Source organism: Thunnus maccoyii, chromosome 3, assembly GCF_910596095.1.
Source record: "Thunnus maccoyii chromosome 3, fThuMac1.1, whole genome shotgun sequence".
NCBI lineage: Eukaryota > Metazoa > Chordata > Actinopteri > Scombriformes > Scombridae > Thunnus > Thunnus maccoyii.
Window position 1 is genome coordinate 18,678,656 of NC_056535.1, and position 16,047 is coordinate 18,694,702.

The window sequence follows — 16,047 nt, forward strand, 5'->3', positions numbered from 1 at the left end:
TTTTTATCATGTACCATCATTCAATGATCCAGCACCCTTTAATATTATGTGAATGTCAGAGCTTTAACCCTTATTTTCTATCCAATTAAAAGTCTAAATATGACAATCTGATCATGCTTACTGTTTGCTGTGTCACATGTTAGACATATGAGTCATAGGAGCCAATAAGGGCAGCAGTCAGTAGAGTTGAAGGTGCAAAAAATGCAGACACAAGTGCTCTCAATCTATTGATTGAGGCTGCAAATATGGTGCTAGAACAGTGACATTAAATTCATCATTTATCATCTTAAAATGAAGGTTTGTGTCAAAACGACACACCATCACATACATATAGATCTTATAATTTGACTGATTGTTCTCAATGAAAAAATGTTGTATAATACCACATGTATATTTATTCTTTTTGGCTGGATCACAACAGCTCTTAGACATAAAAGAAAGCTTTCTGGCTGTTTGTCAGGTAAAATACTTTAATATACAAAAACAATAAATAGAAAAAAGTATTATTGTTGCAATTGTAGTGAGTTTCTGGTGTTATGGTATGTAAGACAAAGGAATTCTCTCTGTACTTGTCTTGTTAGATCTTAGTACTGCATTTGACACCATTGACCATCACATCCTATTACAGGGACTGGAACATTTAATTGGCATTAAAGGAACTGCATTAAGCTGGTTTAAATCCTATTTATCAGATTGATTTCAGTTTGTACACGTTAACAATGAATCGTCCATGCACACAAAAGTTAGACACAGAGTTCCACGAGGTTCTGTGCTTGGATATTATTATCGGATATTATTGGATAATACTATTCACCTTATATATACTCTATAAACTGTCATTGTCATGCAGAAACACCCGCTAAACACCTCAGAAACACATTATCTAATGATATGGTTGTACTGGTAGGTGTTGATGACATATGTTACCTTAAGGTGGCAGTCACTGAGCTCCTTTCTTCTCCTCCTCCTCTCTATTTGTACACATTCATGTACCATTAATGCATGTTACTAACTTGGCTTCAGAATTTTTGTGCTTTCTCGTCTCACAGAAAAAATCCAGAGTCCGAATTGTGGGCCACAGCTGCGGGGATGGTGACGTGGGCCTGTGAGTGTCCTGCCTTGACACCTTCTCCTGATATTATTGTTATTATTGTTACTAGTCATATCTCTATTATTATTATCGTTGTTATTGTTATTATTGTTGTTATTATGCTTCCCTGTGTGTGTCTCTCTCTCTCCCCTCCCCGTGCATCCCTCTTTCTCAACCCAACCGGTCAAGACAGATGGCCGCCCACCCAGAGCCCGGTTCTGCTTGAGGTTTCTTCCCAATAAATAGGAATTTTTCCTTGCTGCTGTCATCAAGTACTTGCTCATGGGGGAATTGTTGGGTCTCTCTAAATGAAAGAGTACAGTCTAGACCTGCTCTATGTGAAAAGTGCCCTGAGATAACTTGTTATGATTTGGCGCTATATCAATAAAACTGAATTTAATTGAATCGAGTGTGTGGCACTGGGTGATGGTGAAAAGGAGAATTTGGCTTCACCAAACCAACTATGGGTGAATAAAATAAAATAACTTTAAAGTCTGTCTTTTTAAAAAAAATGTTGTTGTTTTTTTGTTTTTAGACTACCAACCAACAATTTTTCATGTGACTTTATTGCTGTATTATGTTTGAAAGGCAATATTTGATGATCTGCAAGATAAATTCAATATAAAAACAGTGTTAACGCAAGAGACTTTATTTGCTCACATTTGGATCATTAAAACAAAAATAATGACTTCAGTATTAAACATAAACAATTACACATGATACATTCTTTATGTGCACATATCCACACGTACAGTTTTTCTTTAAAAAGGTGCAAATTAACTCGACTGCGTGTTTCTATCTACATACAGTCTCAATGATAAGGTCCACCATCCTCCACAAAAGAACAAGTACAGAACCCTGTATGTCCGATGTGCAGCTTACTCTGACCTTTGACCTCCTGAATGAGAAACTAAAGCTAGGACTACTTTGCCTGATTGGATTGATCAGGCAGCCTTTAATGACTCTGCTGGTAACAGATGACTATTCGTTATCATAAGAAAAAAACAGTAAAATGTAATAAAACTCATTGATGTTTTATTCTTCACAAAAACCTTCTTGAGTGAAACAATGATTTTTTGACAGAGACGGTTTTGGAAGGCACTAACAGTGTCTTGGTGATAGAGGCACCAGATGAGAACGTTGTCCTCTGATACATAAAATACATGACCTCTTCTCCACCAGAGGATGTCTTTTCTGCTCCGGAGTTAGCTGGATGTAGTTTTAATTTTATTTTTTCTTATATCAGTGACACAGGGTAGCAAAACAAGTGCGAAGACGTCTCCAGATAAGGGAGCCATACAGTCGTAGATCCAATTTGCTTTCAGTGAGATGATATTGAACACACCTCCGTTCCTGTCAGACTGCACGTAGCTTCTTCCAGCTAAAGTAGATGAGGTCAAAGTGAATGATAAAAGTCCGTCTACAAGGCTGTGGAAAGACACACTTCACCCAGCTGGTACTGAGCTTGTGTTTGCGATGAACACTTTCTGTCCTGGCCTTTGAAGTTGAGCTTGTGGAATTCACTTGTGATGGCCGACAGAGACTTCCCCTTCGTCTCAGGCAGAAACAGGCCGACGTACAGCGCAGACACCAGACAGACCGCCGCGAAAGGCACAAAGCAGTACTCGCTCAACTCACTCTGTAAAAGAAAGGCAACAGGAAGCTGTCAGACTGATATTAGACATGTCTAATTGTGTGTCTTTACCTTTGTCAGCTCCATGTATAAAGTGCATTTCTTACACTTATGTATGTATAAATGCAAAGTCTTTATATAACTGGAAATCAACTAAAACCTTCACTTCAAATTCCATACAAAGATCATCAGACAGGAGATAAAGCCACAAACATCATGACAATCAGTTTTTATCGTATATTTCCTCAATTTGAGACTCTGAACTCTGGGAGGCGCTATAGGATCCCTTTGGCAACAAAAATGTTTTAAACAAGTCTTTTTATTCCAATTGCAGTGAGCATTTATCATAAATTCAAAAAGGCGTGCAGAAAATCTTGCTCCACACTATTTGACCTTTTGTTTAAATGTTTAATCAATTGTTTTATGTATATTTATTTATGTTACCGTTTTTTATATGTCGATGGTGTTTTTCTACCATATTTGTTTTATATGTTATAATTTATATGATCTTGAGCTACTTTTATGTTTTGCTGAGCTTAAGACAATTTTAAACTAGTGGGCAACAAATTTGTACTTTATTCTAAATTCTACTTTATTAAAATAATGTATTTTATAGATTGCAGCCTTAATGACTTGCTCCATGCTAAAACAGACACACACTAAACTGGTATTATGGTGGTACTATTTGATCTCAGTATTGGTCATATACTGTCAACATTTAAGCACAAAGAGGCTTTAATTCTAATGTATCCAATTTTAGGCACAAATATGCTACAGAGAGCTTCATCTTTTGGTTTCAAAGCCAGCAACCCCCTCTTGTTCACCTGCAAATCTGGCCTTTGTTCTTCCTTCTTCCAAATTTATGCAACGATCTGACAGAAGCTGAAACTATGTGCAAAGTTACAGTATTTTTAACTAAACCGTGTATGTGTTAAAACAAGTGTTAATGTGGAGGTATTAACAAGGCTGTAGGAGTACTTTAAGAAGAAAACACCTCATATAAAACTATACTTGTTAATTTTGGATAGATAGATAGATGCTGATAAGTGGATGGTGTATGGATGGATGGACTGACCACTAGAAATGGGAAGATCATTCCAATGATAAACAGGTTGAGCCACATCATGGAGCCAGCGATCATGTAGGCTGCTGGCCGAGCGGTCTGATTGAAGATCTCTGTGGGCAGAACACCCGTCACCCCAGCTGAGAAAAAGATAAAACCATTTGATTAGTCGTGGCTTCATCATCACATCCTTAGAAATATTACTTAACACCTGCTATCCGTTTGGGTGTCAGTTTGAGTGTCATCAAAGTTAATGTTTGTTCAGTTTATCACACTGATATCATAAATAGTGACATGACAGTGCGTAGTAACACATAAAAAGTAATAAACTTTCTCATTACACATTCATGAAATAATGATCTACATTTATGAAAGCCATATAACAAATTTTTATTGCTTTCAGATTTGAAGTCTTGAAGCTGCCTGCAGAAAAGCAAGCCAGAATGATTACTGATAGTATTACTCTCAATCATCTGAAACATGCACCGAAGAGTTAGAGTTTTTATGCAAATGAATGCAAACAGATGTGCAGAGAGAAAATTGTGCTTTCGGCTCATTTAGATGCTAAATGTACCCCTACATCCCAGTTTATCTTATGTGGAGTTATATTTAGCATTTAAATAGTTTACTGTTGCCCTAAAACTGTCTTGAAGATGTTAATATGAGTTAGTGAAATGTGAAAAACAGAATGACACATTTTTAATGTATTTACTGTAACGGGTCCATCCTGATGACATAAAAGGACAAAGACTGTGTTTATCATATATATACTGTATTCAAGATTCAAGATTCAAGATTTAGTTTATTGTTTTTTTCTTGTGGATTTGTATACACACAAAAAAATGCTGTTCCTCCCAGCCCCCAGCAGTGCAACAACAACAGAAAGGATAAAGCTCTTGCATGTCAACGAGTGACCGGCACTGTTGGGGGAGTAAATAGTATATTATTTTTTCTCTTTTTCTTTTTTTTTTCTTTCTCCTTCTTTAACCTTTTTGAGATTATAACTAGACTCAGTCTGGCATTTATTTCATTTCTTGTTAATTTTGTTCAGATGATGCTGTAACAGAGATGTGTTTTTGTTTTTTTGTGAGAGCCTTGTATGCCTGTGTGTGTGTTTTGTTGATGTTTTTATATTCATTGTTTTGGCTAGTTTGTTTAGTTCTTTTTCATCATTAATATTATTATTCATTTATTTGTTGTTTGTTTTAATTTATATGTTTGTTTGTGTGTCAGAGGATCCCCTCTAAAACGAGATGGTGCTTGTCCTCAAATTAATCATTTCAAATCAAATATTTAAACTTCATGAAAGCATCTTAAGACACTTTGTGAGTCTGTCTAACGCAAACTCCTGATAACTGACCTGGTCCCATGCCAAAGCTGAGGATATAGGTGAAGATGCAGGCCATGCTCAGGTACGGCATCCAGGATATATAGTGCTGTTTGCATGTGTGGAAGAAAGTAAAATAATCACAGTGAGCAACTCATAGTTATGAAGGAAAAAGAAAAACAGATCAAGCATTTTGTAAACACTTTTACATTTCATAGATTCATCATTGATTTTTGATAGGTTTTTTGGTCGTTATGGCTTTTAAACTCAAGCAAAAAGAAATTGGAACAAGAATCTGTCCTGTTGGGTTGGAATTATTTAAATAATTTTATAATCTTACTTTCACCTCCATTCTCAATCCATAATTTGTTTTCCCATGAAAGTCAAACATCAACTAATGCCTGAATGTTGATTTAGGATGCCTCCTAGTGGTGTGACCTCTGTACAGCAGCACTGCATGTACATGTGTAGTAACTGTGACACAAAACCTTCACACTTTCACCTGTTTCTGAAACTTCAAAAAACTTCAAAGTTTTTGAAACTTTTGCCCAGCAGTTTTCTGATTATTGGCCAGTGACATCCACAATAAATCTCTAATCCTAACCAGACTGTTGTATAAAAACTCACCAGTGATTACAACCAGTCCAACATACTAACATACTAAACACATATATATTTATGTATAAATGTACAGATATTCATCGTTTACACTTTCTAGTTCTACAAATCTGTTAACAACAAGAACACTTGTGAATATATTTAATTGGAAAACATGTGATAAGTTGGTGAAATAGGATAAATACCTCAAATGACAGAGCGATTGTGAAGACAACAGCCCAGACGGTCATGAGGATGAACCCTCCCATCAGCATAAACCTCCGACCTTTGCGCTCTATCAGCAGGTTCTGAAAATATCAAAACATGTACATCAGACTATTTCTTGTGAGGAATTGTATCATATTAGAGACACTTAATCCAGAATAGCAACCACTGGATGAGTAAGGAACTGATCAGGAACTTCCTGCTAATTAATGAATAGCTAATAATTATGTAAATGTGCTCCGAATATGACGATTACATTTTTATGAGAATTAAGTCATCTCTGGCTTGTGTCATTCATAAACTCATGAACTGAACATTCCCAGTAAAAACACAGTAGGTATAGTCAGTTAATGCTTTGAGTTACTGGGGGAGACACAAAAATAGTAACTAATATGTACATAATGAGAAGGCATTGATTAGTGACTGTTTGTGTGACATTTAATACCTGATTTAGAGTCAATCACAAATCAATTTATTAGGAAAGTGTTTGGTATGCAGATTCACAGATATCAAAAAGAACTAATCACAGGTTTATTAACAGAACACCTTCTTCTACAGTGACACATTATCTACCGTTTAGGTCATTTTAAGATCTTAAGTCCTATTTGTTATTTTCTTACTTCCTTAATTTCTTGGCAGCTACACATACATGCAAGGGAATTTATGGTAATGCTTTAATATCAGTTCTGTAATTTTCTCAGAATGTTTCTGTAAATAAATACTACTCCATTTAACCCCCCCCCCCCCCAAATATTCATTCATTATTATTTATTGTTGAAAGCTGAATTCTTCTGACATGTTGGACTGTATATTTGTATATTTGCATGTACAGCTGACTTTCTGATGTGTGCTGACTAAAAGACTCAAGGTTGTACTAACAAGTATTTGAAATAAATTAACTGGAAGTGTATTAATCTATTATCCATTTAACCATAATTAGTACTCAATTACTTAGTTATTTCCAGAAAACATCCAAGCAAATGATTACAAAGAGTAAGTGAATTTGTTTATGTTATTGTAAGGTGTTACCACATCATGTTAGTGTGAGTGAAATGTTAAACCTGCTGTATGTAAATGAGGCTGTTTTTTACACAGAAACTACACCAAGTGCAGTTAAGCTTTAAGAGGAATGCAAACAACAGTCTGTCTTTTCTAGCCGGTTACATAACAAGTCATGTGTTTAAATGACGGATACTTACACACATTATACAGGCTGTGAATTCACATGTTCCCGTGCCAATTGTGACATACTGGATTTTATCATCTGATATTCCGGCCTCTTTAAACACATATGACGCATAGAAGTAAATCTGGAGGAAAAAGAACATTGATCAGATGTGAGAGTACTGCAGAGCATCATGAGTTGTTACTTCAACTTGAGTTTGTTTATAGTGCAACATCACCTGAGGGGTCTGTGCAAACTTGAAGGTAATAAACACAAAGTATATGTTCCCATGCATGCACGCAGACAGAGGTAAAAACTCTGAGTGTAATGTTTTAAGTGTGCAATACTAACTGAGGGGTTACAAGTGTTTCAACTGTTGATAAGCTGATTAAACCAGGATTTTGTACATACAGTAATCATGTTAATACCCAGCCCCCTATCTAAAACTGCCAGTCATGCGGTTAAAAGCCTTGAAACACAGAACTATTTAACTATTTAGTCAGCATGAGAAGCAGGTCTGAAAATCAGTCTAAAAAATGTTGTTAACACTCATCTATATAGAACAAAATGTGAAAACAAAATATAAATACATGACAGTATTGCACACTCTAAACATTAAGCTGTCTTTACACATCATTCACGTTGAAGTACGACGGGTGACGATGGTTCATCACCAGCATAAATTTTTAATATGACCGGCAGTAAAGAAACCCAGACACGAAACAAACCGCTGATGGATCATCTCAAATTTCTAATCAACTTTCCAACGTAGCCGGAGGAAACTGTGGCCAACATCTGATACTGTTATTGTATGTCGGTGTCAGTAACACTGATCCTCGTGGGTTATATAACAATATTTCCTATAGGGAAACCCAACCACACCTTCAGAAACACAAAACGTATTGGAAAAGAACAGAAACAGACTGTGCTTTGGCTTCAGTTCTTCTTACCGAGTCATTGCCACAAAGCTGCATGGCGCTGCTGATGACAATGACAGAAATGAGCTGCCAGCGCACAGAGCGATCAGCAAAAAGCTCCCAGGGTCGGCTGGGCCTCATGCCTTTGGTTTCAGCTTGTTCCTGCAGGATCTCATCAAGCTCGCTGCTCTGGACTTCACAGCCACGCAGACGTCTGAGAGCTGACCAGGAGAAAACCACAACTTAAACACAGAGCATGTTTTGTTCTGTTTTTAGCTGGCTGTAACTTATTATTTCATATTTTTGTTTTATATATAAAAGTGTATAATATAATTTCATGTGCTGGGTTGACATCAGTGGTGCAAGAAGTACTCTGATCCTTTACTTAAGCAAAACTAGTAAGTCATGCACTCAAAATCCCACATAGCTGAAGTTTAAAAACGTTATCAGCAAAAATGTACTTATATTATCAAAAGTGGAAGTACTTGCCTCTGTGACTGATATAACATTATATATTCTATTTTTAGGTTGTTAATACTGATGCATCAATGCGTATGCATAAGAGGAGTGTTTTACTCTTGTAGCAGGTCAAGGTGGAGCTAGTTTTTACCCTGTTAGATAGTTTAGTCCAGTGGTTTCAAAACTAGGGGTAATGTCCCCTCCGAGGGACCAAAAGATAAATCTGAGATCATTAATGGGAGAGAAAAGCAGAATCAAAGTTCTGCTACACATAATCTGTGTTCATGTTTATATTTTTTTTCTCCAATCTTGTGAAATATTGGATAATTTAATAATAACCTCTTTGGGCTTTGAGCATTATTAAACCATGTGAAGAGTTTAGTGGGGAAATATCAATCTTTGATGAAACTGCTAACAACTCAGAAATGTGACGATCGGCCACAAGCCAAAAGAAGGTTGGAAACCTTTGATTTAATCTTTAATGATGCATTGAACTGTGTTTTATAAGCTTATGGTGTCCTTTTTTTAATTTAAAATCTTACTCTGAAGAGTAACTATTAACAGATATATGTTGTGGACTATATGTATAAAGTAGCAGAAAATGGAAGTTCTTAAGTAAACTATCTTAAAATCGTACTTATTACAATTCATACCCACCGTTTACACAAGCCTCTTTGTCCCCCTTGTCGATGAGCAAGTATCTGGGGCTTTCTGGGAACCATGGCAGGGTAAGGAGCTGAATGAGTCCAGGAATGGCATTACTGGCAAGAAGGTACTGCCAACATGGCTCACTGCCCAAAATCTCTCTATAAATAAATAATCCAGTGTTAAAGTGGATATCTTTGAACTCTATGGTGCACATTTTTATTCTTTTTGTGCTCCTACTTCGATAGAAACATGTCAGTGTTCATACCTGAGTCCAACCACCTGTCCTAACACAACTCCAAATGCTGTGAAAACAGCTGATGACAAAGAGATAGCCCCTCTTAAGTGCTTTGGTGCACTTTCTCCAAAATACATGGGTTGCACATTCATGCTGATCCCTGCAAAACACACAAATGTCTTTCTGTGACATTACTGAAGCTTCTGTTGAATTATCTTTTTACTTGTATCTTTCAACTGTTTTTTTTATTACCACTTAAATGTCTCATTTTAGTTTAGAATATATTATTTGATGAAGATCTGAAAGTATTACAGGTATTCGAAGGCAAACATATATTTACCGACATGACTAACATACCTGCATTTATTCCAACTAGGACACGTGAGATAATGATCATCTCAAAAGACCTCGCGGCTCTACTTGTCAGAGCCAAGAGTGAGCCGCTCATGAGGAAAATATTGCTCAACAGCAGGCATTTCTTCCTTTGGAGAGGAAAAGAAGACAAAACTAACTGATTGCAAACAGCTTTCGGTGGTCAGCGAGAGTTAAAAATACAGACTCATGGACCTCGTGATTGGCTGCCTTGCAGGAATATCATGTGGGTAAATCTGTCTCATGAAAATCATCAATATAGAATATGGCTGGTGATATTCTATACTTTTTATTGTCAAGAAATCCCATGAAAAGACCAAAACAAACAATTAATTGATTCTAACAAGCATTGATTGTGTAGCCAAAGTCAGATATAGTTTATTCCTCTCTGTTATAGACCAAAAACTATTTAAAAAACATCAATGAGTCAAACTGTTGTGCTGGATGATGTGTCTCTTCATTAAGATGACACTGTATTTTAGTTTTAATTAATCCCACATATACAGTACTGTTGCAGTAAATACTAGCACACCAAATGCATATTGATCCGCAACAGTCCCCAACAAATACATGATATCCACCTGTTTGAGTAACATTTGCTAAAAACTACAGTGCCCATCTGTTTCACGACATTATTTAATGTTTTTAAAAAATGAAACTTTGTGTTCGTGACCCATTTTTACAGATTTACAATCTCATTTGGAAGCAGCGGACTTGTAGCGGAGTGCCACAACAGACCGAGATAGTCATAAAGTATCGAGCGACAGGCTTTGTTATTTTTATGGGATTTGTTGACACTAAGCATGACTAATGTTTAAGTGATCATAGGGTTATACGTAAACACGTGACAGAGGGAAGTAAATGAACGATCTCTTTATTTATTCACATGTGCACATCAACGGGTTGATCATTCACTCTCTACACGTTGCAATGAAAACGTTCACCACATTACTTTCCAACCTTCTGCATTCATATGTTCACATACAGCAGCATCTTATATTACCTCCCGAAGCGAATGGTCATCGGTCCTGCAATAATAGCCCCCGCGAAGCCCCCCAACGAGAAGATGGAGACAATGATTGTCCAGACCAGAGTCACCTGGTAGTCCTCCAGCTGGATGTCCCAGCGCTCCATGATCGTCTCATTGATAAAGGTTTGAATGAACTGCAAGATAAGAAAAGACACTCAACCGTTACAACACAAATATCTCACTGAGTTAACTAAACAGACACATGCAAACACAGCTGTCGTTAAACATGACAATCATTATCTCTGCCGAGGAGTTAGTGCATTCCTTTTTCTGTTTGTTTGTCTTTTTGTTCACTTTGGTGGTGATCCACATTGTGATTTCTGCCACTAGACGATTTTTATTTATTGATTTATTCCATTAACAGCATGAAGTTTAACTCTATATCTTACAGGGTCAACAAACCAAAAGATCCTGCATTAGTTTCTTTAGCACAATTAAACTGGACGTGTTACAATCAGAATGACTAATCACAGACACAAGTGGCCTAATTCTTGTTCGTGCCAATTTACACTGTGACCCAAATGTGAAATAAAGCTTGTATAGGCAACACACATACACACACTTAGAGATTGGTTTTGTGTGTATTATCTTGCCACAATTCCTGTCTTAATGTATATCCACACTGGCAACTCACACCTGAGCCTTCTCATGGCTTTAAATAAATAAACAGACAACATAAACAGTATCGTAAACAGTACAGTACCAGTCAAAACTGTGGACACACCTTCCTCGTCAAACGAATGGGAAGGTGTGTCCAAACTTTTGACTGGTACCTATACATGTTTGAATAGTCAATACTCAGTAACACTGGAACATCTGATGCTGCAGACAGTTGAATGAGAAACTTACAGTTGTGGGGGAATTCATTATGGCGAGGTTGAAGCCATACTGAAGAGTTCCTCCAATGGCTGCAGAGGCAACCATAAGCACCAATGTCAGAGAGCTGCTCTGTTAATACAGATAGACAGACACAGACGTAGTTATGTATATTTTATTATATTATACATATTAACATCTTTTGTCTAGTATAAATTTACTTTTTTAACTTGCTGAATCACTAGAAATCTCCTTTTAAAATGAGTTTAGACGTTTGTTTGTTTGTTTACTCACTGAAAACCTGTAATACATTTAAGAAGTTGAACAACATGCAAGCCAAGAGAAAATAACAGAGTTACAATGGCAATATGTCAATATTACACATTTTTCTTCAAAGTCCAGTCTGCACATTCCGTTGTTTTGTTTTCATTTCATAGTTGTTTTATTGTTACTTGTCTTAACCTACAAATGAAAGCTCATGTTTACAGTAAAAAACACATTAAAACCAACCAAACACACCGAGGTTTTCTGAAAGCATATTTTGCTTAAAGCTACAACAAGCAAACAAGGGAATTAAATTCTAAAGTAGCTTATTGAAAAGTTAAAATTTGCCAGTTTTTACCTTTTGTGCACCAGCGTGCGACATTGTTAATCAAAGGTGGTCTCCAGTTATTAAGCTAAAACGTGTCTGGGAGAAGTCCAACAGTAAACGACACAGGTCAGCCCACCTCTCAAATAGCGCTCTTGCCAGCACGAGCCCGAGCACGCGCCTGGCCTGTCGCGTGCGTGCGACGGCGTCAGGCCTCTTCTGATTGGCTGCGATTGTGCAATCAGCTGGTTGACGCACAAGTGGTCAAATACCGATCTGATGTCTTACCAGGTCTCTTCAAAAGCTACACCAATAATTTACTCAGTCAGCGTCAACTGTGAAGAGAAATAAGAATTAATGTCACATATTGTTTTCAGTGAGTAATTAAGAACAACAACATGCGCAGGAAGGTTTGATGAACCTCAGAGGACTCATATTCAGGTTACAAGGAGGTGGATGCTGCTGACACATGAGGTTTCACCTCATAAATGAATAAATGGTGAATGTATGAACTGACAGCTCTCCATATCATAAACATAAATAATAATACATAATAAACAGCACCTTTCATGCAGAGATGTAGTCCAGTGTAGTCCAGATTAAAACAACATTAATCAGCAGTGAATAAAATGATTGACAACAATAACCTTAAATATTAAGAACAAGAACAACAACAAATAATGATAATAATAATAATGATAGGAATTCTGAAGAAGTATCCCAAATTGAAAGCCAGATTAAAAAAAAAAGATTAAAAGAAGGTCTTGAATTTCCTTTTAAAAACCCAAAGTGAGTTTGCTGTTCTAAGATCAGGAGGGAGGAGACATTACGAGGCATTATGAACAGAAAGCAGCTTCACCTGATTTCTTCTGGGAAATTTCAACTTTTAAGAGAAATGAAGTTAAAGATCTGAGAGTTCTGGTTAAAACATAAGAGGAAAGGTTATAAGAACAACACCTGCAAATCACCTGAACACTGTACTCTCCCTATGAAAGTGTATATTTTTTATAAGAAATAACAATGAAGTGCATAGTTTAACCACCTTCATCTCCAAGTATGTTCAAATCAATATACATATGCCTAGATTCAATCAATTCAACTATCTGAAAACATAAATACATGAAAAATAAGTTACCATGACTCGACCTCTGCACACTGGGTTTTAGAGAATTTTCACTAAACTGCCATTATGATATCATCTTATTCATTGTATTTGTTGATTTATGATCATTTTCTGAAATTATATTTGTAATATAATCTACATGCTGTTATTATTATTCTGCCTCATGAAAACAGGCCTATGTGTCCTTTGTAAAGTAATGGTTCGTGTCCAGCAGATGGGGCTGGTTTGAAACGTTGCAGGCTGCTGTTCTTTGTTTGCTGCTCATAATGTGCATCTCAAAACCTGCAAGGAAAAGGCATTTTCTCTTTAGTTCTGTTCCCAGTGTGTGATGTGGCCTGCAGATAAAAACAAGCTGCTCAGTTTCATTATAAAAGTTATAGGTAATAAGAAGGCAGTTTGATGGTAAAATGAAAATTAAGGGGATAATTCAGCAGCTTTAATTGCACTTTGAATGAAGGATGATTGGTGTATAACTGCATTCATATCCTCGCTGATTATTTCCTTGTTACAAGTTTGCTTATTATTGCATCAGATAATTGTCAGCTGAGAGTTTAGAAGTAGTAAAGATGATGTTTTGACTGAATTCAAACCAGATCTCCTCCTTCTCCTATAAGACTACACATAAAAGAAGAAAAGGAGACACATTTATTGACTACAAGAATGAAAATCATTTTGACCGGTTGGATTTTTTTTTTTTTTTACCTCTTTTATCAAAAGCCAGAGAAGAAACACAGTGTGATTCCTCCAATATGATCAACAAATCACATATGATCCACATTTCACTGCGGCTCATTTCTTTCCAGGAAAAGTTTGGCTGCAGAGAATCAACAAATACATCAGAAAGTGTCCTCTGGAATCTATATATTCACACCACATTTCATGAGAATCTGACCAGCAGTTGTCGAGCCATCTTGCTCTGGACCAAACTTTCGGACAGATGAATGAACAGATGGACCAGCGAAGCTATTCTTAGAGGCCAGTGCTCTAGATGGGGACAAAAAAACAACAAAGAAAAATGTGTAAATATATTAACTTTTGTAGGAGATTCAGTCAAATCAAGTCGATTTTCTTTGCACAGCTCAAAATCACAAATTTGTATGTGGTTTATTGTCAGTTGCTGAAATAATGACCACAATTAATTGTTCTAAAACTACAGTTTAACTATTTGTACTTAAAATAATGTTATTGTTCCATCCCAATGTAATATGTGGAAAAATAAATTGTGTTACTATATTTGTGGCGTATCAATTATTGCCACCAATCGGTCACATATCCCTTTAAGTATTATTATTAGTTATTAAATGTGAGTGTTATCCTAATTTTAGTATGATTTCCACATGTCATGTCTGAGAATAAGAAAAGTAGATAATATACTTTCATTATATTTTGTATTTTTTCTTGACAAAAAATACAGTATAGGTATTTATTGCAACAAATATATTTCAAGTGTATTTCAGTATGTAGATTCTGTATGTAAACAATTAAAGTGAAATATGTTTCTGATGTTTTCTTCACTTACATGTCACATTGAAGACACTCTGATTTCATTATGTGGCTCATTATTTCCCCCCCCAAACCAAAATGTCAAATGAAAAGGCAGAAAAGCAGCGTTTCATTGTTTCTCTGTGACCAGCATGACTGACAGGTCTGGTTGGGTCTCGTCAGATGATCGAGTGAAACCAGTGGAGGTCAGCAAAAACAAGATTTTTCCATCTGTGCTTAAGTAGCTTGTTATATGAGAAATCAAACTACGACAAAGCCGTTAGTTCAAGATACGATAGAGATCAGGTTCTAATCAGCTGACAGTACAAGTTATTAGACCAACAGTAATTTTGGATTATTTTTTAATATCAGCTGAACTCCTGGTTTTAAGAAGAATATCATCCAACATTATTTTGCACTGACAACCGAAACTGTGAAACTTTTCAGGCAGAAAAAGTTTAACCTTTTAAAATCCACCGGGTCACCAGCAACCCGCTTAAGCCAGTTGTAAGCAGTAGCATTACGCTGTAATGAGTAAAAGCAATTGGCACAATTTGGCCAATGGGAGATGATTGGAGAAGTTTGTGGACACCAGTGACACCACAAACTAAAAACTCCCTAGCTCCCATAAGGTTAGGCCTTAAGGTCTGGAATTTTATACAGGTTGACAAGATGCAGAAGGTTTATGTTGTTCTGCATAGTTCTGGCATAAAGCATGTCCTAATTATTGTTATTCAAATATGACTCATGATAGACGAGCCTTATTTGAACTGATGTAATTTTGTTTGTGTTTTAGCCACATGCTAAACAAACACATTTCCAGAAACTAGAAGATGTCACTTGTCAAATGAAGCCTAATACATGCACTGTGGCCTTACAGTCCTTCTGTTATAAACTTTTCCATTTGGGTGTGCCAAATAGGCGGAAATTCTATAAAAAGGGTGGATGTTAAGGGGTTAATTACTTGCAGATGGGCAGAGAGATGATGGATGATGAATATGTGAATGAACAGAAAGTGTGTGAAAAAGTGTATAGTCAAATACTTAATCCTAACACTTACAAGGGTTTTTTTTTATGCCACTAGGAGGCAGAAGAAGTCCAAAACAAGCTGACAGACACACAGCCCCGACATATTACAACCTTTTAAAACTTATGTGTCAGCAAACTGTTGCCCATTTAGGAGCAACATTAGTGTTCGTCTGGAGATGTCCAATATTCACTCCACGCCAACTCAGCCGCTAAATATTTGACTCACTAGCTGGTCATTACTTTCACT

The 16,047-nt window shown here is 36.4% G+C and overlaps 1 protein-coding gene across 2 annotated transcripts; it reads right to left on the reverse strand.

Moving 5' to 3' along the window:
• Positions 1 to 1,723: 1,723 nt before the first annotated feature.
• On the reverse strand, positions 1,724 to 12,425 carry LOC121894710 (solute carrier family 2, facilitated glucose transporter member 11-like). 2 transcript variants are annotated; one of them, XM_042407504.1, is made up of 12 exons: positions 12,200 to 12,425; positions 11,611 to 11,709; positions 10,735 to 10,895; positions 9,717 to 9,841; positions 9,390 to 9,519; positions 9,134 to 9,282; positions 8,051 to 8,238; positions 7,135 to 7,245; positions 5,917 to 6,018; positions 5,147 to 5,222; positions 3,799 to 3,926; positions 1,724 to 2,729 (listed from the first exon to the last, which is right to left on the reverse strand). In XM_042407504.1, the coding sequence occupies exons 1-12, from the start codon at positions 12,221 to 12,223 to the stop codon at positions 2,511 to 2,513; spliced, it is 1,512 nt and encodes a 503-aa protein (XP_042263438.1). In that variant the 5' UTR covers positions 12,224 to 12,425; the 3' UTR covers positions 1,724 to 2,510. The 2 variants fall into 2 exon arrangements, with proteins under 2 accessions (XP_042263438.1, XP_042263440.1); XM_042407506.1 differs by lacking the exons at positions 11,611 to 11,709; positions 12,200 to 12,425 and having other exon boundaries at positions 10,717 to 10,771.
• Positions 12,426 to 16,047: the final 3,622 nt, after the last annotated feature.

Excerpts from the sequence above, each read along its gene's own strand:
- LOC121894710 (XM_042407504.1), bottom strand. The coding sequence starts at position 12,223 with ATGTCGCACGCTGGTGCACAAAAG. Across the intron at positions 11,710-12,199 it reads CGCACGCTGGTGCACAAAAG|AGCAGCTCTCTGACATTGGT; the intron begins GTAAAAACTGGC and ends CTGTATTAACAG. Across the intron at positions 6,019-7,134 it reads TCACAGCCTGTATAATGTGT|AACCTGCTGATAGAGCGCAA; the intron begins GTAAGTATCCGT and ends TGATATTTTCAG.